Source organism: Cyprinus carpio, chromosome B5, assembly GCF_018340385.1.
Source record: "Cyprinus carpio isolate SPL01 chromosome B5, ASM1834038v1, whole genome shotgun sequence".
NCBI lineage: Eukaryota > Metazoa > Chordata > Actinopteri > Cypriniformes > Cyprinidae > Cyprinus > Cyprinus carpio.
Window position 1 is genome coordinate 24,713,034 of NC_056601.1, and position 16,556 is coordinate 24,729,589.

General features: G+C 37.3%; 1 protein-coding gene across 1 annotated transcript in view; it reads right to left on the reverse strand.

Annotated features, from left to right (window-relative positions):
- Positions 1-14,547, reverse strand: part of LOC109088462 (atrial natriuretic peptide receptor 2) — a 61,801-nt gene extending 47,254 nt beyond the window's left edge. Inside the window, exon 1 of the mRNA XM_042725049.1 lies at positions 13,613-14,547. Coding sequence (XP_042580983.1) covers positions 13,613-14,312 — 700 coding nt within the window. The 5' untranslated portion in view covers positions 14,313-14,547. The remainder of the gene's footprint in view (positions 1-13,612) is intronic.
- Positions 14,548-16,556: the final 2,009 nt, after the last annotated feature.

Sequence of the window (16,556 nt, forward strand, 5' to 3'; positions counted from 1 at the left end):
ACACTGTTGCGAGAAAAATTCTGTCAAAATACTGTAAAACTGTAAACATATATACAGAACAAACTGCAAATTTTAGTTTAAATATATGCAATAAATACAAATAATGCAATAAACATTAATTAAACAGCATGCCTTGTAACATAAAAGCCTAATATACATAACTGGTTAAATAATATATTAAGAAAAAATTATTTAAACAAAATAACATAAATTGTGAATTTTTAACTTTTAAAAATGGTACATATTTTACTGTAAAATTACATTAAATGTTATTAAATACAAGGTTAGATGCATTACATTTTTTCCCCAATATAAAAAGGGAACATACTATTTAACAGGTTTTTACTGTAGAATTTTTGCATTCTTTTTCAGTTAAAATTACAAATAATTTTTACACTGATGCTCGCCTTAGCAAGTACCACTAAAATTAGCTGGATGCACAGATGACAATGATTTGTGGGTTGCTTCTAGCTCTTAAGAGGATGGATCAAAGCACAGAGATGTACTCTTCCTTGCTGCATGGCACCATATCGATGCACATGAGAAATCATCTACATATGTGTGTGTATGTTTTTCTTGCCATCTACGCTATGGGCATTGTTTCCATTAGCAGTGTCTTTCGGTACTGCTTCTGCCAGCTCAGGGGCGAGACTCCCAGTTAGCAGATATTTCCTTAAGTGTTACACCAAAGCCGGCCCCAGTCTGCCTCTCAGCCCCCAAATCCTCAGCTCTTCCAGTGTAGTGTAGACAAACGCATGCCAAGTAGTCCTGCTGTCTCCTGGAAGTGCTCCAAGACAAATGTACAAAAAGGCTAGGAAAATGTTCAGCGGTGTTATAGAATTTATAAGCATCTGCCTGGAACTGGCTGATACAAAGCCTATGAAAACTGTTGGAGAACATTTGGTTTCGAAAGAGTCTATGATGAGGTTCTGAAATGTGCTTGGGGTTTTTGCTATTTGTTTAATGTTTGCACTAGTTCCTTTTGTTAGTTGTGCCAAAATCATTTGTTTGTTTTGTGCACTGCGCAAAAGATGCTCAGTGTTGCTTTGTTTATTCTAAATTGTCACAACTGGTGGCAAACAACACTGACGTCACTGTTTTTGACTCTTTGAAAATATGCTTATATCAAATGAAGAAAAATAAAAGATGTGTTATTGATTCACTGGATCATCTCAGACATGTCTAAATTTGATATGCTGTGAGTTAGATTTTTAAAAAGGACTGTATAATTCCTTAATTACAGTCTTTTCAAGAGTGAAGCATGCACACTCTGGTCTATTTGTTTGTGTGTTAGGTGTGTGTTTGGAGCTTGTGTACTGTCCCGCATCTGTTATAGATCGTTCAAACGTTTGAGCAACCTAATGCTTGCTCTTTCATATAAACACACGCAAACACTCTCTCCTATTCAGCTATTGGACATTTGGTTTTAATCTGCTTTCATTCATTTGAGAGGCAAAAATATGTAGGTTTGAGAAATTTAACTTTTAGAAATGTTCTTATGAAGGCTTTCAGTGATTTCTGACATCTAATTGTCAATATGAACCTTTTGTCATTAAAAAAATATATAATTTAAATTATGATTCAGAAACAGATTAATCAGGAAGGCATTATTATTATTATGGCTCATACTGAATGATAGGCATTTCAACAACTGGATTTAAGTTTGGCATGTACCTCCTACTTCATTTGTACTGCAGGTATGAATACCACAAATTGTGCAGCTTGATTTTGAATTAGAGTTTTTTCTACTTGAACCAGTAAATAAGCACCTAGCAACCACCCAATACAGTTCTGTAACATGCTAAAAAAACACCCAGAACAACTTTCAGAATACATTTGTGACCCTGGACCACAAAACCAGTCATAAGGGTCATTTGTTTTTAAATTAAGATGTATACATCATTAGAAAGCTGAATAAATAAGCTTTGTTAGGATAGGACAATATTTGAAAATCTGGAATCTGAGGCTGCAAAAAAATCTAAATACTGAGAAAATTGTCTTTAAAGTTGTCCAGATGAAGTTCTTAGTAGTGCATATTACAAATCAAAAATTCAGTTTTGATATATTTACGGTATGAAATTTACAAAATATCTTCATGGAATATGATCTTTACTTAATATCCTAATGATTTTTGGCATAAAAGAAAAATCTATAATTTTGACCCATACAATGTATTTTTGGCTATTGCTACTAATATAGCCGTGCTACTTGAAATTGGTTTTTATGGTCCAGGGTCACATATTATTGTTTAAGGAACAGATAAAAATTCAAGTCTGTAGTTAGAAATCTTTGTCTACAAATAGCAACCACAAACACAAAATCACGCATTTGTTAAAAACAGAAAATTTTGGCCCCTTAAAGGGGTCATATGATGCGATTTCAAGTTTTCCTTTCTCTTTGGATTGTTACAAGCTGTTCGTGAATAGATATGATCCCTAAAGTTACAAAGACTAAAGTCTCAAACCCAAAGAGATTTTATAAAAAGTTAAGACTCTTCCATGCCCTCCTAAAACGCCTTGTTTAAACATGCCCCCACATGTCTACGTCACGATGTGGGGTATAACGCCTAACAAATCCCAAATGTTCACAAAAAGAAAGAGGGTGTAACCTTTGAGTCTCGCTCTTGCCACCAGTGCCATGTTGTGGAGACGCTGTTTCGTTGTGAAAGTAATTTGTTATTTGCAAAAATACTTTGTTTGGCCTTCCAAAAGAGGACACAACTAGAAATCAGTGGTTAAGTTGTATTAACAACACTGTTCCAGAACAGTCCTACCAAAATATTCAAATGTGTGCAGCACATTTTGTGGAGGACTGTTTCCTGATCCTTGGAGAGAAGACTACAGGACCCGCTGTTCTGACTCACAGACTGTAAGTATGTTTACATATGTAAAGGATTTGCCACTGATGATTCAAACTTGAGTTTTGAGCAGTGTAGAGCAGCGGTTCTCAATTCCAGTCCTCGCGCCCCCCTGCTCTGCACATTTTGTATGTTTCTCTTATCACTTCAGACGTTTGTTCTATTCAAACAAAAGTGCCCTGCGAAGTGAACATCACAGGATATTCCGCCATGATCCCAGTTCGAAGCGAACATATATGTTCCATTCAAAGTGCATTGAAGTGTGCGAGACATAAATTTTAATTGTATTTATTTACAGAAATATATGGTGTCACACTTGTCCATGTGTGAAGACGTTGCGCAAAGCAAATCTGTGAATGAATGTTCCGAAGTGAGGTAAACTTCAACAGAATTCCCCTGCTCAGGGAGTAGGGAGCAATGAACACTGTGTAGGGACCATGTCAATGGGACACACTTCTAATGAGCTGATTATCTGAATCAGGTGTGTTTACAAAGAGAGACATGCAAAATATGCAGAGCTGGGGGGCACAAGGACTGGAATTGAGAACCGCTGGTGTAGAGTAGCGCTTGTTGTCATTTCTCCAATAACAGATGCAGACATGGTTTTATGTTTACGCGGCGCGATGCAACGCAATGCGTAAAAACACAGTATAAGTCATTATAATCCGTAATTATGTCCCCACTGGAAGCAACAAATGGCTCATTTGTAATGAGTTTTATTGTTTTTGTCTTGTCGCGCCGGTGTTCTGTCCAGGACACTCATCACAGTATGGCAAGGGCGTAACATTTCCATCACATGCTTGAGGCATTCAGCCAATCACAAAGCACTGGATAGCTGGCCAATCAGAGCACACCTCGCTTTTCAGAACAATGAGCTTTGTACAAAAATGACACATTTCAGAAAGGCAGGGCATAGAGGAGAGACAATAATGTACAGTATGTGGAAAATAATGTGTTTTTTGAACCTTAAACCGCATAAACACATTTTATTACACCAAATATACAAAATAATGTTCTTTTTAGCAACATCATATGACCCCTTTAAGAAGAATTAAAGGGTTAGTTCACCCAAAAATTAACCCATGAATTACTCACCCTCAAGTCATCCTATGTGCATATGACTTTCTTCTTTCAGACGAATCCAGTCAGAGTTATATTAAAATTGTCTTTGATCTTTCAAGCTGTTTAATGGCACTCAGCGGGTGTTACAGTACATCAGTCCAAAAGAAGTGAAATAAAAAGCACCCATCCTTAATAAAAAAGTGTCTCACACAGCTCCGGGGGGGTAAACAAAGTCCTCCTGTAGCAAATCGATGCATTTTTGTAAGAAAAAGAACCATATTTAAAACATAATAATCAATTTAATCTAGCTTGCGCTCACTGTTGTACACGGAAGCAGCTCTAGGCAGATGGCGTATGAGATCGGCTTTGCGCATGCACCACTCAGAAGTGACGACCGCGGAAGCACAGGGGAGAGATCAAAACAAAACAACGGTTACTAATTAGAAGTACAAAATGAGGATTTGTAAAGAAGTATGTCTGGGAAATTCGATATAAACCAAGAGGAGACTGGTTTTCCTTTGCTAAAGTAAGGAAACTTTGCTTCCTTTGCTCCTGTTAACAAACGTTGGTTTTCACGAGTCTCACCTTGTACGTCATCCTCCCGGAGCTGCTTCTGTGTACAGCTGTTGGCACAAGCTACATTAAAGTGATTATTACGTTTTGAATATGGATATTTTTCTTACAAAAACACATTGATTCGCTACAGGAGGCCTTTGTTCAGCCCCTGGAGCCATATGAGACACTTTTTTTATGGATGGGTGCTTTTTATTTCACTTCTTTTGGACTGATGCACTGCAACACCCACTAAGTGCCATTAAACAGCTTGAAATATTAAAGACAATTTTTAATAAACTCTGAATGGATTCATCTGAAAGAAGAAAGTCATATACACCTAGGATGCCTTGAGGGTGAGTTATTTGCGGGCTAATTTTCATTTTTGGGTGAACTAACCCTTTAAGACAAAGGCTTTACATTAGCCATATCAAATGCATGATATCCATGTTATGCATGCCTTTATGAAGGTAGATCGGGATAACATTTTCAGCAATTAGCAACTAAAAGACATGCTGCCATTATACCAATATTGTACATGTTTTTGTACCAGTAAATGTTATGTACAAATATTTTTGTATAAACAATGAGACCAAGCTGGCTGGACATAAGTACAATAGCCTCTGTATGTTTCCAACATGTAAACCAAAACAAAGGGAAAGGTGTATTAGGACTGGGCGGTTTGTAATCAAAAAGCTATTCCAGTTTTGGAAATCAGATGCGTAAGGTCAAGAATCAAATTACTTCTTATGAAATTAAATTTTGATTTTGTTTCTTGATTTCTGTATGAACATTGAATGTGATTTTATAGGATTCAACTGCAAAAAAAAAAAAAAACTCACTTCTGCACTCGCACACTGTTTTCTGTGCTGCGCAACCACACAAAAAGCTGCCTCACATAGCCCACACAAACACTGGACTGAGCTCTCTTTCTCGCATACTTACTGTAACAGTGCGGTTCAGGAGTGAACGCACAAAGAAAAAGAATATAGTTAAACAGTTTTTAATAATCCACATAAGTGTAATCCATCATAGGAGGGTAGCAAACACACACAAACATAAACTTATATGGGGAATGCTAATGAGGCTAATTGACAAGGAACACCCGAACATACTGACAGAATCTAGGGGAGACAGAAACTAGGTCACATAGGGAATGAAAAAAGTCCTGGGGTGTGACAGATCGCCCCCCTCCCAGAAGGCACGACTTCGCGCCACCGAGAAAAAAGGGAAAGATGGAGAGGGACATTGGAGGAGGACAAAGGAGTGGACATAGGATGGAAAAAGGTGATAGTGAAGGGTTGGCAGGAAGGTAGTACAGGTGGAGCCTCTGAAGGATGTTCACCCGGGAGGAGGACGATCCACAGAGTCCAGGGTGGTGACGATTAAGGAAGGAGCCAGGGTGGAGACAATAGGGAATTTGAGCAGGAGAAGCTAGGCAGGACCCAGGCCACAGCCCTGATGGCGGCCCACGGTGGAGCCGATGGAGAGAGGAGCCATGGTGGAGGAAGACTGGCAGACCTGCGGCGATCCCACCGCACAGATGGTGGGCTGAGGTTGAACTGATGGCAGGGATGATAGGAGGAGGCAGGAGAGGGAGAGTGGGTGGGAAATCCAGGCATGTAGATAGTTCAGGGTAGCTAGAGAGTTCAGATGAAGGTGGAAGCAGAACAGGCATGGCTTCAGGGCAATCCCCAGCTCAGTCGCTCCTCCTTTCGCTGATTCCTGGGTTGCGATAGGATTTGGCTTTCTGTCCGTGGTGGGCACGGGCTGACGCTCTGCGAATACGGGTGATGGTGGGCTGGGCTCTGGGTCCGGAGTGGGCATGGTGTCATCGTCCGCAATGTCCACAGTGAGCAGCAATCCACAGGACACCAGCACCCACTTAACAAAGGTGGCAAGGCTCTCTCGAGGACCGTTCCTGGACAGCTGCACTCGCGTGGAGGTGTTCAGCCCAGCTTGATAAACGAGCAGAGGCAGCTGTCCAGGTAGTGTGTCAGGTTGGCAAGAAACACAAAGTCTTCAGTGTGGTCCTCAAGAGAGAGATCCCCCTGCTCCAGCAGGAGGACAAGGACAGCAGGATCGTTCATTACACAAAACTGACAAAAAACTAAAAACAATACAAGGGGTAGACGCTACTTAATTACTTTCTTGTTTTGGTCTGGTCTTCTGTCACGGTGTGGTGCAAGAAAACTATATATATACAGTTTTTAATAATCCACATAAGGCTAATCCTTTATAGGAGGGTAACAAACACACACAAACATAGACGAGACTGGACAAAGAAACACAGAATTGAAGGCAACTTATATGGGGAACCTGAGGCTAATTGACAAGGAACACCTGAACATACTGATACAATCAAGGGGAGACAGAATCTATAGGTCACACTGAGCACATGGGGAATGAAAACAGTCCTGGGGTGACATTTACACATTCGAATGAACAAATACACACATAATTAATAATAAAAGTTAAACAGAAAATAAAAGATAAATGTCCAACTTCACCATGATGAACTTAAAATTGGGCTCTAGTATTTTTCCTCACAAAACGAAAATCATTTGAAAAACAAATTTGTTATAATCTCTCTGTGCAGGGGTTTGTCGAAAGACGATGTAGGCTATGGAGGATATAGCCAGAGATATTGTCAAAAGAATCAAATATTGGCAATATTAAGAGCATTTGGCATTTCCAATTAGGGCCGTTACATTCTTCTTATTATTACGCCTATTATTATAATAGTTTACATTAATGATTAAATTAATATATCCAATTAATTTCCCCCGCAATAATTTTAAAGCACATCACTGCATAACTGATGCACTGTGAGCATAATAAAAGATTAGGCTTTTAGCCTACTCCTCGTTGAAAATGTTTTTTAAAAAGGTCTTTCAAAACAGGTTTATTATACAATTAATTATAGGCCTGTAATTAAAATTATTAACATTGCAGTTATCAATGAAAATTAAGAGCACCGACTTTCAAAAACAACCTGTTTAATATAAAATACATTTCTTCTCATTTATTTTTCATTATGTTCAGGCCACAAGAGAAATATTAAGAGAGTAAATTAAAACAGTTAAATATCGTTATCAGCATGAAGTATATTCATCTCTGAGAGAAAATGCGCCATTAATCCAGCGTCAGAGGCCAAAAGCTCTGTCAGTTTTTACTTGCACTTTCTGAGATTAACACGTTCACCTGCATAAATTTGCACGTTGCTTGTGTGATATCCATTATTTTACCTACATTGTTTAAAACATAAATATTTACAATATTTAACCGACATGCGGTTTGCGATGGGCTCTGCGGATTTGCACTACGCCACTGAATATGGTGTGTGTTTATGGTGCATGTCTGCAATGTTGTCTTGGTGAGGGCGTGGCCTGGTGGAGGTGGGGCTTGGCTAGAAGATATGATCGGATATTGCGATATTTTTTAAGGCGGTTATCGATAAGATATTTTTTACATATTGCCCAGCCCTAAGGTGCATGTGCTCTGACAAAATTAACTGGTGCTCACATTGGCAATAAGAGTTTGAATGCAGCTCGCAACATTTTCTGATCCCATTTCCCCATCATTTCCTGTTTCATTGCTATGTGTCTATCCAACAAAGAGGCAAAAAGGCCACAAAAACAAAAAGGGAAGGAGAAAGGGTTTGTGATGACACTTCACAGCCTAAGGCGGATCATTATCTCATCAATGCATGGAATGTGAGTTCACAAACTGAACAAGCCCAGACAACAACAACCAAAAAACATGAATTAATCTGACCTCAGGGTCATAGCAACTAAACTCATTGAGGAATAATGGGAGAGCGACATTCTGATGTCTCTGGATGTAAACCACTCTTATGCTTTTAAGATTGTCAGCATTTTAAACACGATTAGATTGTGAATTGCTGTATTATTAAAATAATAAATAATCATCCTCATTGAAGGTCACACACATCTAAAATGGGTTATGCATCTATACATATAAAGTCTATAGAAGACCAACCCTCTACACTGTGAGTAAATCACTCGCATATGCGACTAAATCTTCACTCTGGGCAACTAAATGATGTCTAATATTAGCCAATGACTAATAAATTCTTCTAATAAAAAGATTTTACTCGCCAGTGTTTGAGTTGAAGGCTCAATATGAAGGCTCAATATAAGGCTTGAAGGCTCAATATAAGTTTAGCACAGATATATTTTCATTCGCCAAACACTCTGCCTGAGGCTTCAGAGTTTCTCTCTCCATTACACGATCTGTGATATTTTTCAGTTCATCTCAATGGATGCGAAGCACACCTGTGTTTGTGTATTTGGCGTACTGTAAACTCTAGTGTGAAGGCACACACAACCTGATTAATATTCATGAATCCAGCAGCTCTTAATCCTTGGTCCGTTTTATATTGTTCTTATTAGTAGAATTTGTATAATAATACTAATAATAATATCTTATCAGTATTATTGTTAGGTTTTTTTTTTTTTTTAATTTGTTACAGGAACACTGACTGACCAAAAAAAAAAAACACCAGCACCAGTCCTAAGTTCAGTTAAAATGACTAATTTGCATTCATACATGGTTACCAAGTTTTAATTCTAATTACTAAACTTCTTTTTTTTTAATAATGGTGGTTCAATGGGCCACAAATCTCATGGTTTGGATCACAAAGAGATATTCTTTATAAAAGTTAAGACTTGTCCATGCCCTCCTAAAATGGCTCATTCTAACACACCCCCACATATCTACGTCACGATGTGGGAAGAATTGCATAAAGCCGCCCAAACCTTCACGCAAAGAAAGAAGGCATAACTTTTCTTCTCGCTGTTGCCACTGCCGCCATGTTATGGAGATGCTGTGTGTTTCGTTGTGAAAGCGAAACTACTTTGTTTGGCTTTCCAAAAGAGGATGCAACTAGAAATCAGTGGTTCAACACTGTTCCAGAACAGTTCAACCCAAATATTCAGATGGGCCGGTATGAGATTTTGACGGTATGATAACCTTAAGCACAAATATCACGGTTTCACGGTATCACAGTATTGTTGTTACAGCTCTGAAATGTGTTATTTTTAAATGACTGGGTAAAAAAAAATTTTTTTTTCCGCTGGACACAATATATTTTGTTTTTGAGCAACATACAGAATACTAGAGAGATGGGGTCAAGGGGGGCAGAGTAGGATTAGGACATCAAAAAAGTCAGGTTTCAAACTGCATATTAGCAGGTGTTTTATCTGTCACAAATACATCCACTACATTTTCTGACATAGCTTGTATTATTAATTTTTTTTTTTTTTTTTAAATCTTATTTCATATTGGATTCATTACCTTAACGTTACTGAAGTTAAATCCAGAACAAAAGGTCATACATGGCACTGTCTTGCAATATGTTAATAAATGCATCTAACCAAGTACAAGACATGGTTAATCAGGATCTGCGAGGAGCCAATCAAGCTAACAGTAAAACGGCAACTGCAAGCAATTAGCCATAAAAGGGTTCTAAATGTTCACACACTATAACAGGGCAGTTAAATGTCATAACAATCTATGTATGTTGAACTGCTCCCAAAGACTATTAAACGATAAAGTAAATACTATCAGATAAAAGTCATTTGCTGATGATATCACTTATTTTGGTGATGTACTTACTTTAGTTAACATAGGTTACAGCACTAAAAAACCAAACATGACAGACTGAGGTTATGATAAGAGCAGTAATCTGGGGGCAGTCTGTACATCAGTATAAAACTGTACATCACTGTAATAAAACTTTCTTTAATTTTTTATCTATTGATGTTGAGGGATCATATTCTAAGCATTCTTTATTGACCACTGCCAAAGACATGGCAGTGTGGATTCAGCTACAAAAGTCATTGATCTGACTTATTTAGACTAAGGCCCTGTCCACATGAAAGCAGGTATTTCAAAATCGCAGCTTTTTTTATGTGGTTTGGCCATTCGTCCACAAGCAAATGCAGCACCTGGTCACTGAAACCAAACATTTTTGAAAACTTCTGCAAGAGTGAATATTTTCAAAAACTCTGGTTGCAGTGTTAACATGTAGACAGTGAAACCTTTCAGGCTTCTGATTGGCCAACATGGCTTTACGGTTGAGATTATATTGCCACCTGTTGGTTTGGCATGCTCTTGAGAGTGCTTCATAGTATGCTTTTGCATTTTCATGTGGACAGAGATTTTTTTTTTTTTTTATACAAACGGAAGAATGAAAAACTATATAAAAATACCCATGTACATGTGGACATGGCCTAAGGGATGAATACTCCCAAACTCACATAAATACTACACTTTTTATGAAGACATGGATTAGCATAGAACATGAAAACATTCTTCTTATGATTGTATTTGTAACATTATAATGACTAAAACTTAAGACTTGAGCCTTTTATGTTGTGCAAACCTTTTTCGTAAACTATGAGGAATTTCAAATCATGAATCATTTAGACATTTTAAAACAACTAAGCTGCAAGTTCATGAGTAGTCTGAGGTTGGGTTTAGGTCAGTGCATTCAGGCTGTGTGCAGAAAGCATTTCCAGCATCTGATATTTCATGGAAAATGACTGTGGCAAATACAATGCAATCAGTTAATTTTATTTTATTTTTTTACAAAAAAACATATTTAAGGCACCTGAAATACAAAATGGGAAACAGTGACACCATCTAACCAATAAATGTGATCTGATACTTCATGGGCTGCATCTTGCCTGCCAACTGCAGCTGTTTTCAGCTTCTAACCAGACAAAATCTTCTATTGATTTTATGTGTCACTTAAATCAAAAGAGCTGCACTCCAGAGATAATAAACTTATCAATATGAAATATTTTGTGCTTATGTCTGTGTCTGGGTTGTATCCTAAATATGTCCGCATTTCTACAAGTTTTATTTAACAAATATTTGTCATCACAGAAACTAGGCACATGCAACACTAGTGCCCCATCAAAAATACAATGCATGACGCCCCATTTAACTTGAAAATAATGGTCTAATTACCTTAAAGTAAAAATATCTGAGCAACTTTCACTTGACAAAGGATCAATTTTTTTTTTTGTTTTTTTGGGTTTTTTTGTTACAGCTCTACAGTCAAAGAAACACTGCATATAAATTCACAATTGTCCTGTGGCTGGGAACAAAACAAAAATTTTAGTTACATCTGATATCCAGGAGGAGTGAAAATTATTTTTCCCACCATGCATAAATTAAATTTATAAGACCAAGGCAACTTTACGTGTATTTATTTTTTATATTTGTATGTGTATATATTTAGCAAGAGATATGAGAAACCAATAGTGAAAGAGATATGTAAAAGTCTAAATGTGAAAATCTGTTTATTTGTTGCAACACTCCTTTATTACAGAGTGCTTCTTCTTCTGAGCACTCTCATCTTAAATTTTAGTTGTCTAAAAGTGCAAAAAAACATTATTTACTCGAGTTATTCAACTGTGATATCATCATTTTAGAGTAATAGCATTTGGCCTGTTACAACATCCACTTATAAACAAAATCTAAGAAATCTGGAGTTAATGCATCATATCCTTCAGTATTGTTACACAATCAGTGTTGACGCACTACAAAGTGGCCAGCTGTGTGCTTTCTTATTTACTATTATTATTTTTTTTAGATTACTAAAAGTGCATTAATATATTGTAATGTTTAATATACTGTGCTGTGTGCATCTTCAGGGACTTAAATAAAAATACGACACTAATATACAGACTTTAGACACAAAGATTTCATTGACGTACATAATGTGCTCTCCTAATTCCACACATTATTGCAGTTCTGCCACAATAATTGTGTTTGACAGCTCAAAGGGTTATAAGAATTTCAAGCACTGTAACAAAACAAGGAATCAAGCCACACTCTTGAAAATAACGAATTTCAAGAGTTCTCTGCATCACCTTAAGTTCAACAGAGAACCCTCTACTTATCAAGAATCATTTGTCTCAATTAATGTATAAAAAGAATATTGGAGTTTTGGCTTCTGGGGTCTTTGAAACACCAGTTCATGTGTGGTTTTGTAAGGAACTAAAAAATAAAATGTTCTTAATTTATTCTATTGTCAAAAATATCGTTTTTTTTTTTGTTTTTTTTTTGCTTAACAGTATCTCTTGAATTCTTCAATAAGTTTCAGTTAGAAATTTTAAGAACTGTAAAAAGTGTTTGGTAGGTAACTGTGCACAAGGTGTCCAAAGACGTTGACTACATTGCTTTATTAACAGTGAATAGGGCGCATGCCCTCCTGTTTTGGTGGTGCTGTAAATAACTCACACAGGGCACCACAGGGCCAAAAATACAGCATGGGGGAACACAGGTGGTGTCAGTCCTAAACCAAAGCTATCACTGCCTCATTGTAGTCTTCTGAGTTTAGATACATTGGATCAAGAATATCAATGTGGTTGCCATGGAGGGATGCTTAAAGCAATAACACAAACACACTTTATTGATTAAAGAAGGTAAACTGGGCAGTGTGTATGGGCGGGAGGGGTAACAATGACCAAAACAGAGAGTAATACTGTGGTATTTTGATGTACAGTATTTTCCAAAGTAATACCTATATGTGCTATTTCTTTTAATTATCACGTGATGTACTTATGTACAATAGGATACAGTACGAATAAGATGAATAAAATGCATAAATGCAAATAAACTGAAATGTGCAATTTTATCTTTTATAACAAAGTTTAGAGATACAGTAATTTCTAAAGCTTTATTGTAGAATTCTGAATTTTACAGATATACTGTATAAAATATACTGCCATGTAAAATAAAAAGGTTTATGTTACTGTTTAAAATGGTAACTTCTAAATGAACCCACTGTCAGTTTGGGTAAAAATAAAGTTAAACCGACACATTATCGTATGTATATGCATGTGTATATGTAGTCTATATGTATATATTGTGTTTCTGACTGAACATTTTAGTTGGGTACAGTATAAATCAGATGGAAATGTTTCCTGTATTCATTCCTGTATTTTTGACTTGGCCGCTGTGTAATTTAAAATGTATTGATCGGAGTGGAGGAAAAAAAGAACCAGGCTAGTGCAATGATTTACACTTTTTTTCGTTCATTTTAGTGGCTTAAACATAGTGGCTAGAATCATCAAATCTTTGTAGAACTGAATCTAAACTTACTTCTCCCGTTGTCCTTTATAAATGTGATGATGTCTTTATAATTGAAAGTCGGCGGATCTTCGTAAGGGAAAGCCTCCACGGTGATGTTTTCCTCTCGCAGATGTATGTAAATGCCCTCGGAGAGGAAGTAATGAGGCCGGTCGTCTTGTTTGAGGTCGTGGAAGATCATAAGCGCGCGACTGCTCCAGTTAAAATAGGTGTGCAGATAACTGACAAAGTCTCCGAGTTTCGTGGTGGTCGGGCCCGTCCTGACAATAGTTTTAAACTCTTCCGACTTATCAAAGCCATACGCTGGTCCTCCAGCGGTTATCAAGGGGAGCTTCCAGTGGGACGCGAATCGTCCGACGGACGCGACCGAGTACGTGCAGCCGGGTCCGAAGAACGCGTCTGGTTTGTTGTAAAGTTTTGTGTCCACGGCGATAATCTGTGCCTCGATTTCCGAACAAGAACCAGAGGAATCCTCTGTGCTGTAGTTCAGGAGGTTGATGGTGTGTCCTCTTAAAAGTCCGCTTTTCTGGATTTGCTCTTGCGCCATCCGGATCGCGGGGAGGACGCGCGGCGATGCCCACGAATACTTAAGATTGTCAGGCAGCATCACCGCTACGGTAATATTCCCGTTTTCTGTCCTGCATCCCGGTACGAGTACGTATATAAGCAGCGCAAAGAAAAAAGTACATCCCATCTTAAGTCCCGATCCCATCTTAAGTTGACAAACAAATCCTAGTGTAAGCGCTCCAGGTAATAGGATTTATTCTTCTAAAATCAAACTCAATGAGAAAAATCATCTGTTAAATAAAGAGTACGACCCATTCGTGGCGCCTTTCTCCCTTGTAGTCCAACTAAATTGCTTGACAGAGTCTCCTGGTGCTTTATTTGATGGACTCCTCAGTGAGAGTCAGCGCGCGTGTGCTCGTGTGTGAAGAGCCAGATGAGCGCAACTTCACCGCGCGCGGCCCTTGCGCTGCCCCTACACGTCATGACAGACACTAACCGATCCTCTAGTTAACGGCTCCCTCTGTCTGCAGGTCAAATATATTCTCCTTCAGTAAAGTTAGGGTGAATTTCTGGGGGTTTATCACTGTGCGACAGTTTAAAAGGTAGCGATTCTAAATTTCCCGTATTCTTTGATCGCCCAATTAGCTTAAACAAAAATTTTTTCGACTCATCAATAAGCCAAGGAAGAAATGATTAAAGCTACCAATTAAAATGCTTAAAATTTTATTGAGGTGGGTTAGGGTGGTGATGACACCTATTCACTGGGACAAGTAAATTTGAATAGCCTACCACAATAAATTCATGCAGAAACGTTAACTGTATTAGGCCTACGATAGGCTACAGAACATCATCTAGCTAACGGTTAGCCTATTTTAGGATTAATTGTATAACCCCAAAATGAACGTTTTCAGAATATTATGGAGTTTGATGGATAACGTTAATGGTAATAGATTTCTGAGATTTTTAGAAGATAAATATATGAAAATTAGAAACTAAAGTCTGAGACACAAAACGTTTAAACAAAATGTGCTTACAGTACACACCCGCATTCGCTATTATATTGAATTTAATTAAGTTCCATGTATATTTGCAATCAGGTTTATACTACTACTTGGGTACGCATTTTATACAGTAGGCTACATTGTGTATGTGGCACATGTTACTTATACACTACAGTTGTTGAGAACATGTTGGTACCATTATATTTGTGCATATGTTAATGTGACAATTTTTCTTTTCTTTAATCAAATGGTGATAGCGAGGAAATACAATTTTCAACAAAAAGAGATCAAATCCATCTTGAAAAGTAAACTATGGTATTGCTATTTTATAAGCTGCCAAGAGAGGTCAGACAAGTTCATTTGTAACTGGGAGGACAATTACCACCACACACACACACACACACAATACAAAATATCAAAAATAATAAACTACACTTTAAAAAATCACTACTTAGGTCACTAGTCCGAAGTCAACATTTATGGAGGGATTACACTTCACATCATATTCATGTCTTTTAAAGAATTAAAACAGCACCTCTGTGATCCAGAATCAACAAAAACTCCACTGAGCTCCAAAGAGATGGAAACTGCAGCATGTTTGCCATGAATCCACTCTCATCCAAGGCCAACCCAGATGCATAACCTGGTGTCAAGAGCGCAATCTTGGACATTAAGCACTGGAAAAAGCAGTGTGGTCTGGTGAGTCAGCTCTCATCCTATTTCATGCATTGGGAGAAAGTCAGAAGCGGCCTTCGGTTCACATGCTGATCATCCACTGCTGCCCCAAGAATCACCAGATTAAAATATCTGAACCTTTAGGGCAATTTCTGGAGCACAGAGTGCAGAAAAGATCTCCACCTTTTTTCCGCAGAGACCTCTGGGTCCATTTAAAGCAGTGGTTCTCAACTTGATTTACACTGAACATCAAGTGGTGACCCAATGCAATACCAAACATTCATGTTGCTCTCATTAAAGAAAAAAAGGAACAAACCAAATTAAGATATATAAGAACAGAATATATTTAAAATTGAAATATTTTCTAATGATCTTTTAGTCTTTAGAAGTTTAACACATCCCTGCTGAATAAAAGTAGTAATTTCTTAAAAAAAAAAAAAATAGATAAAATAAAAAAATAAATGTACTGACCCCAGACTTTTCGGTAGTGTTAATTGTTACAAAAGATTTCTATTTTGAATAAATGCTGTTCTTTTTACCTTTTTATTCATCAAAGAATCCTGAAAAAAGTGTCACAGGTTCCAAAAAATATTAAGCAATATAAATGTTTTCAACACTGATAATAAAACAGCATAAAAATATTTTATAATAATATGAAAATTGCATCACAGGAATAAATGTTATTTTAAATTGCAAAGATATTTCACAATATTATTATAATAATATCAATAATCACAATATCTGTATTTTTGATCAAACGCCTTGATGGAGGA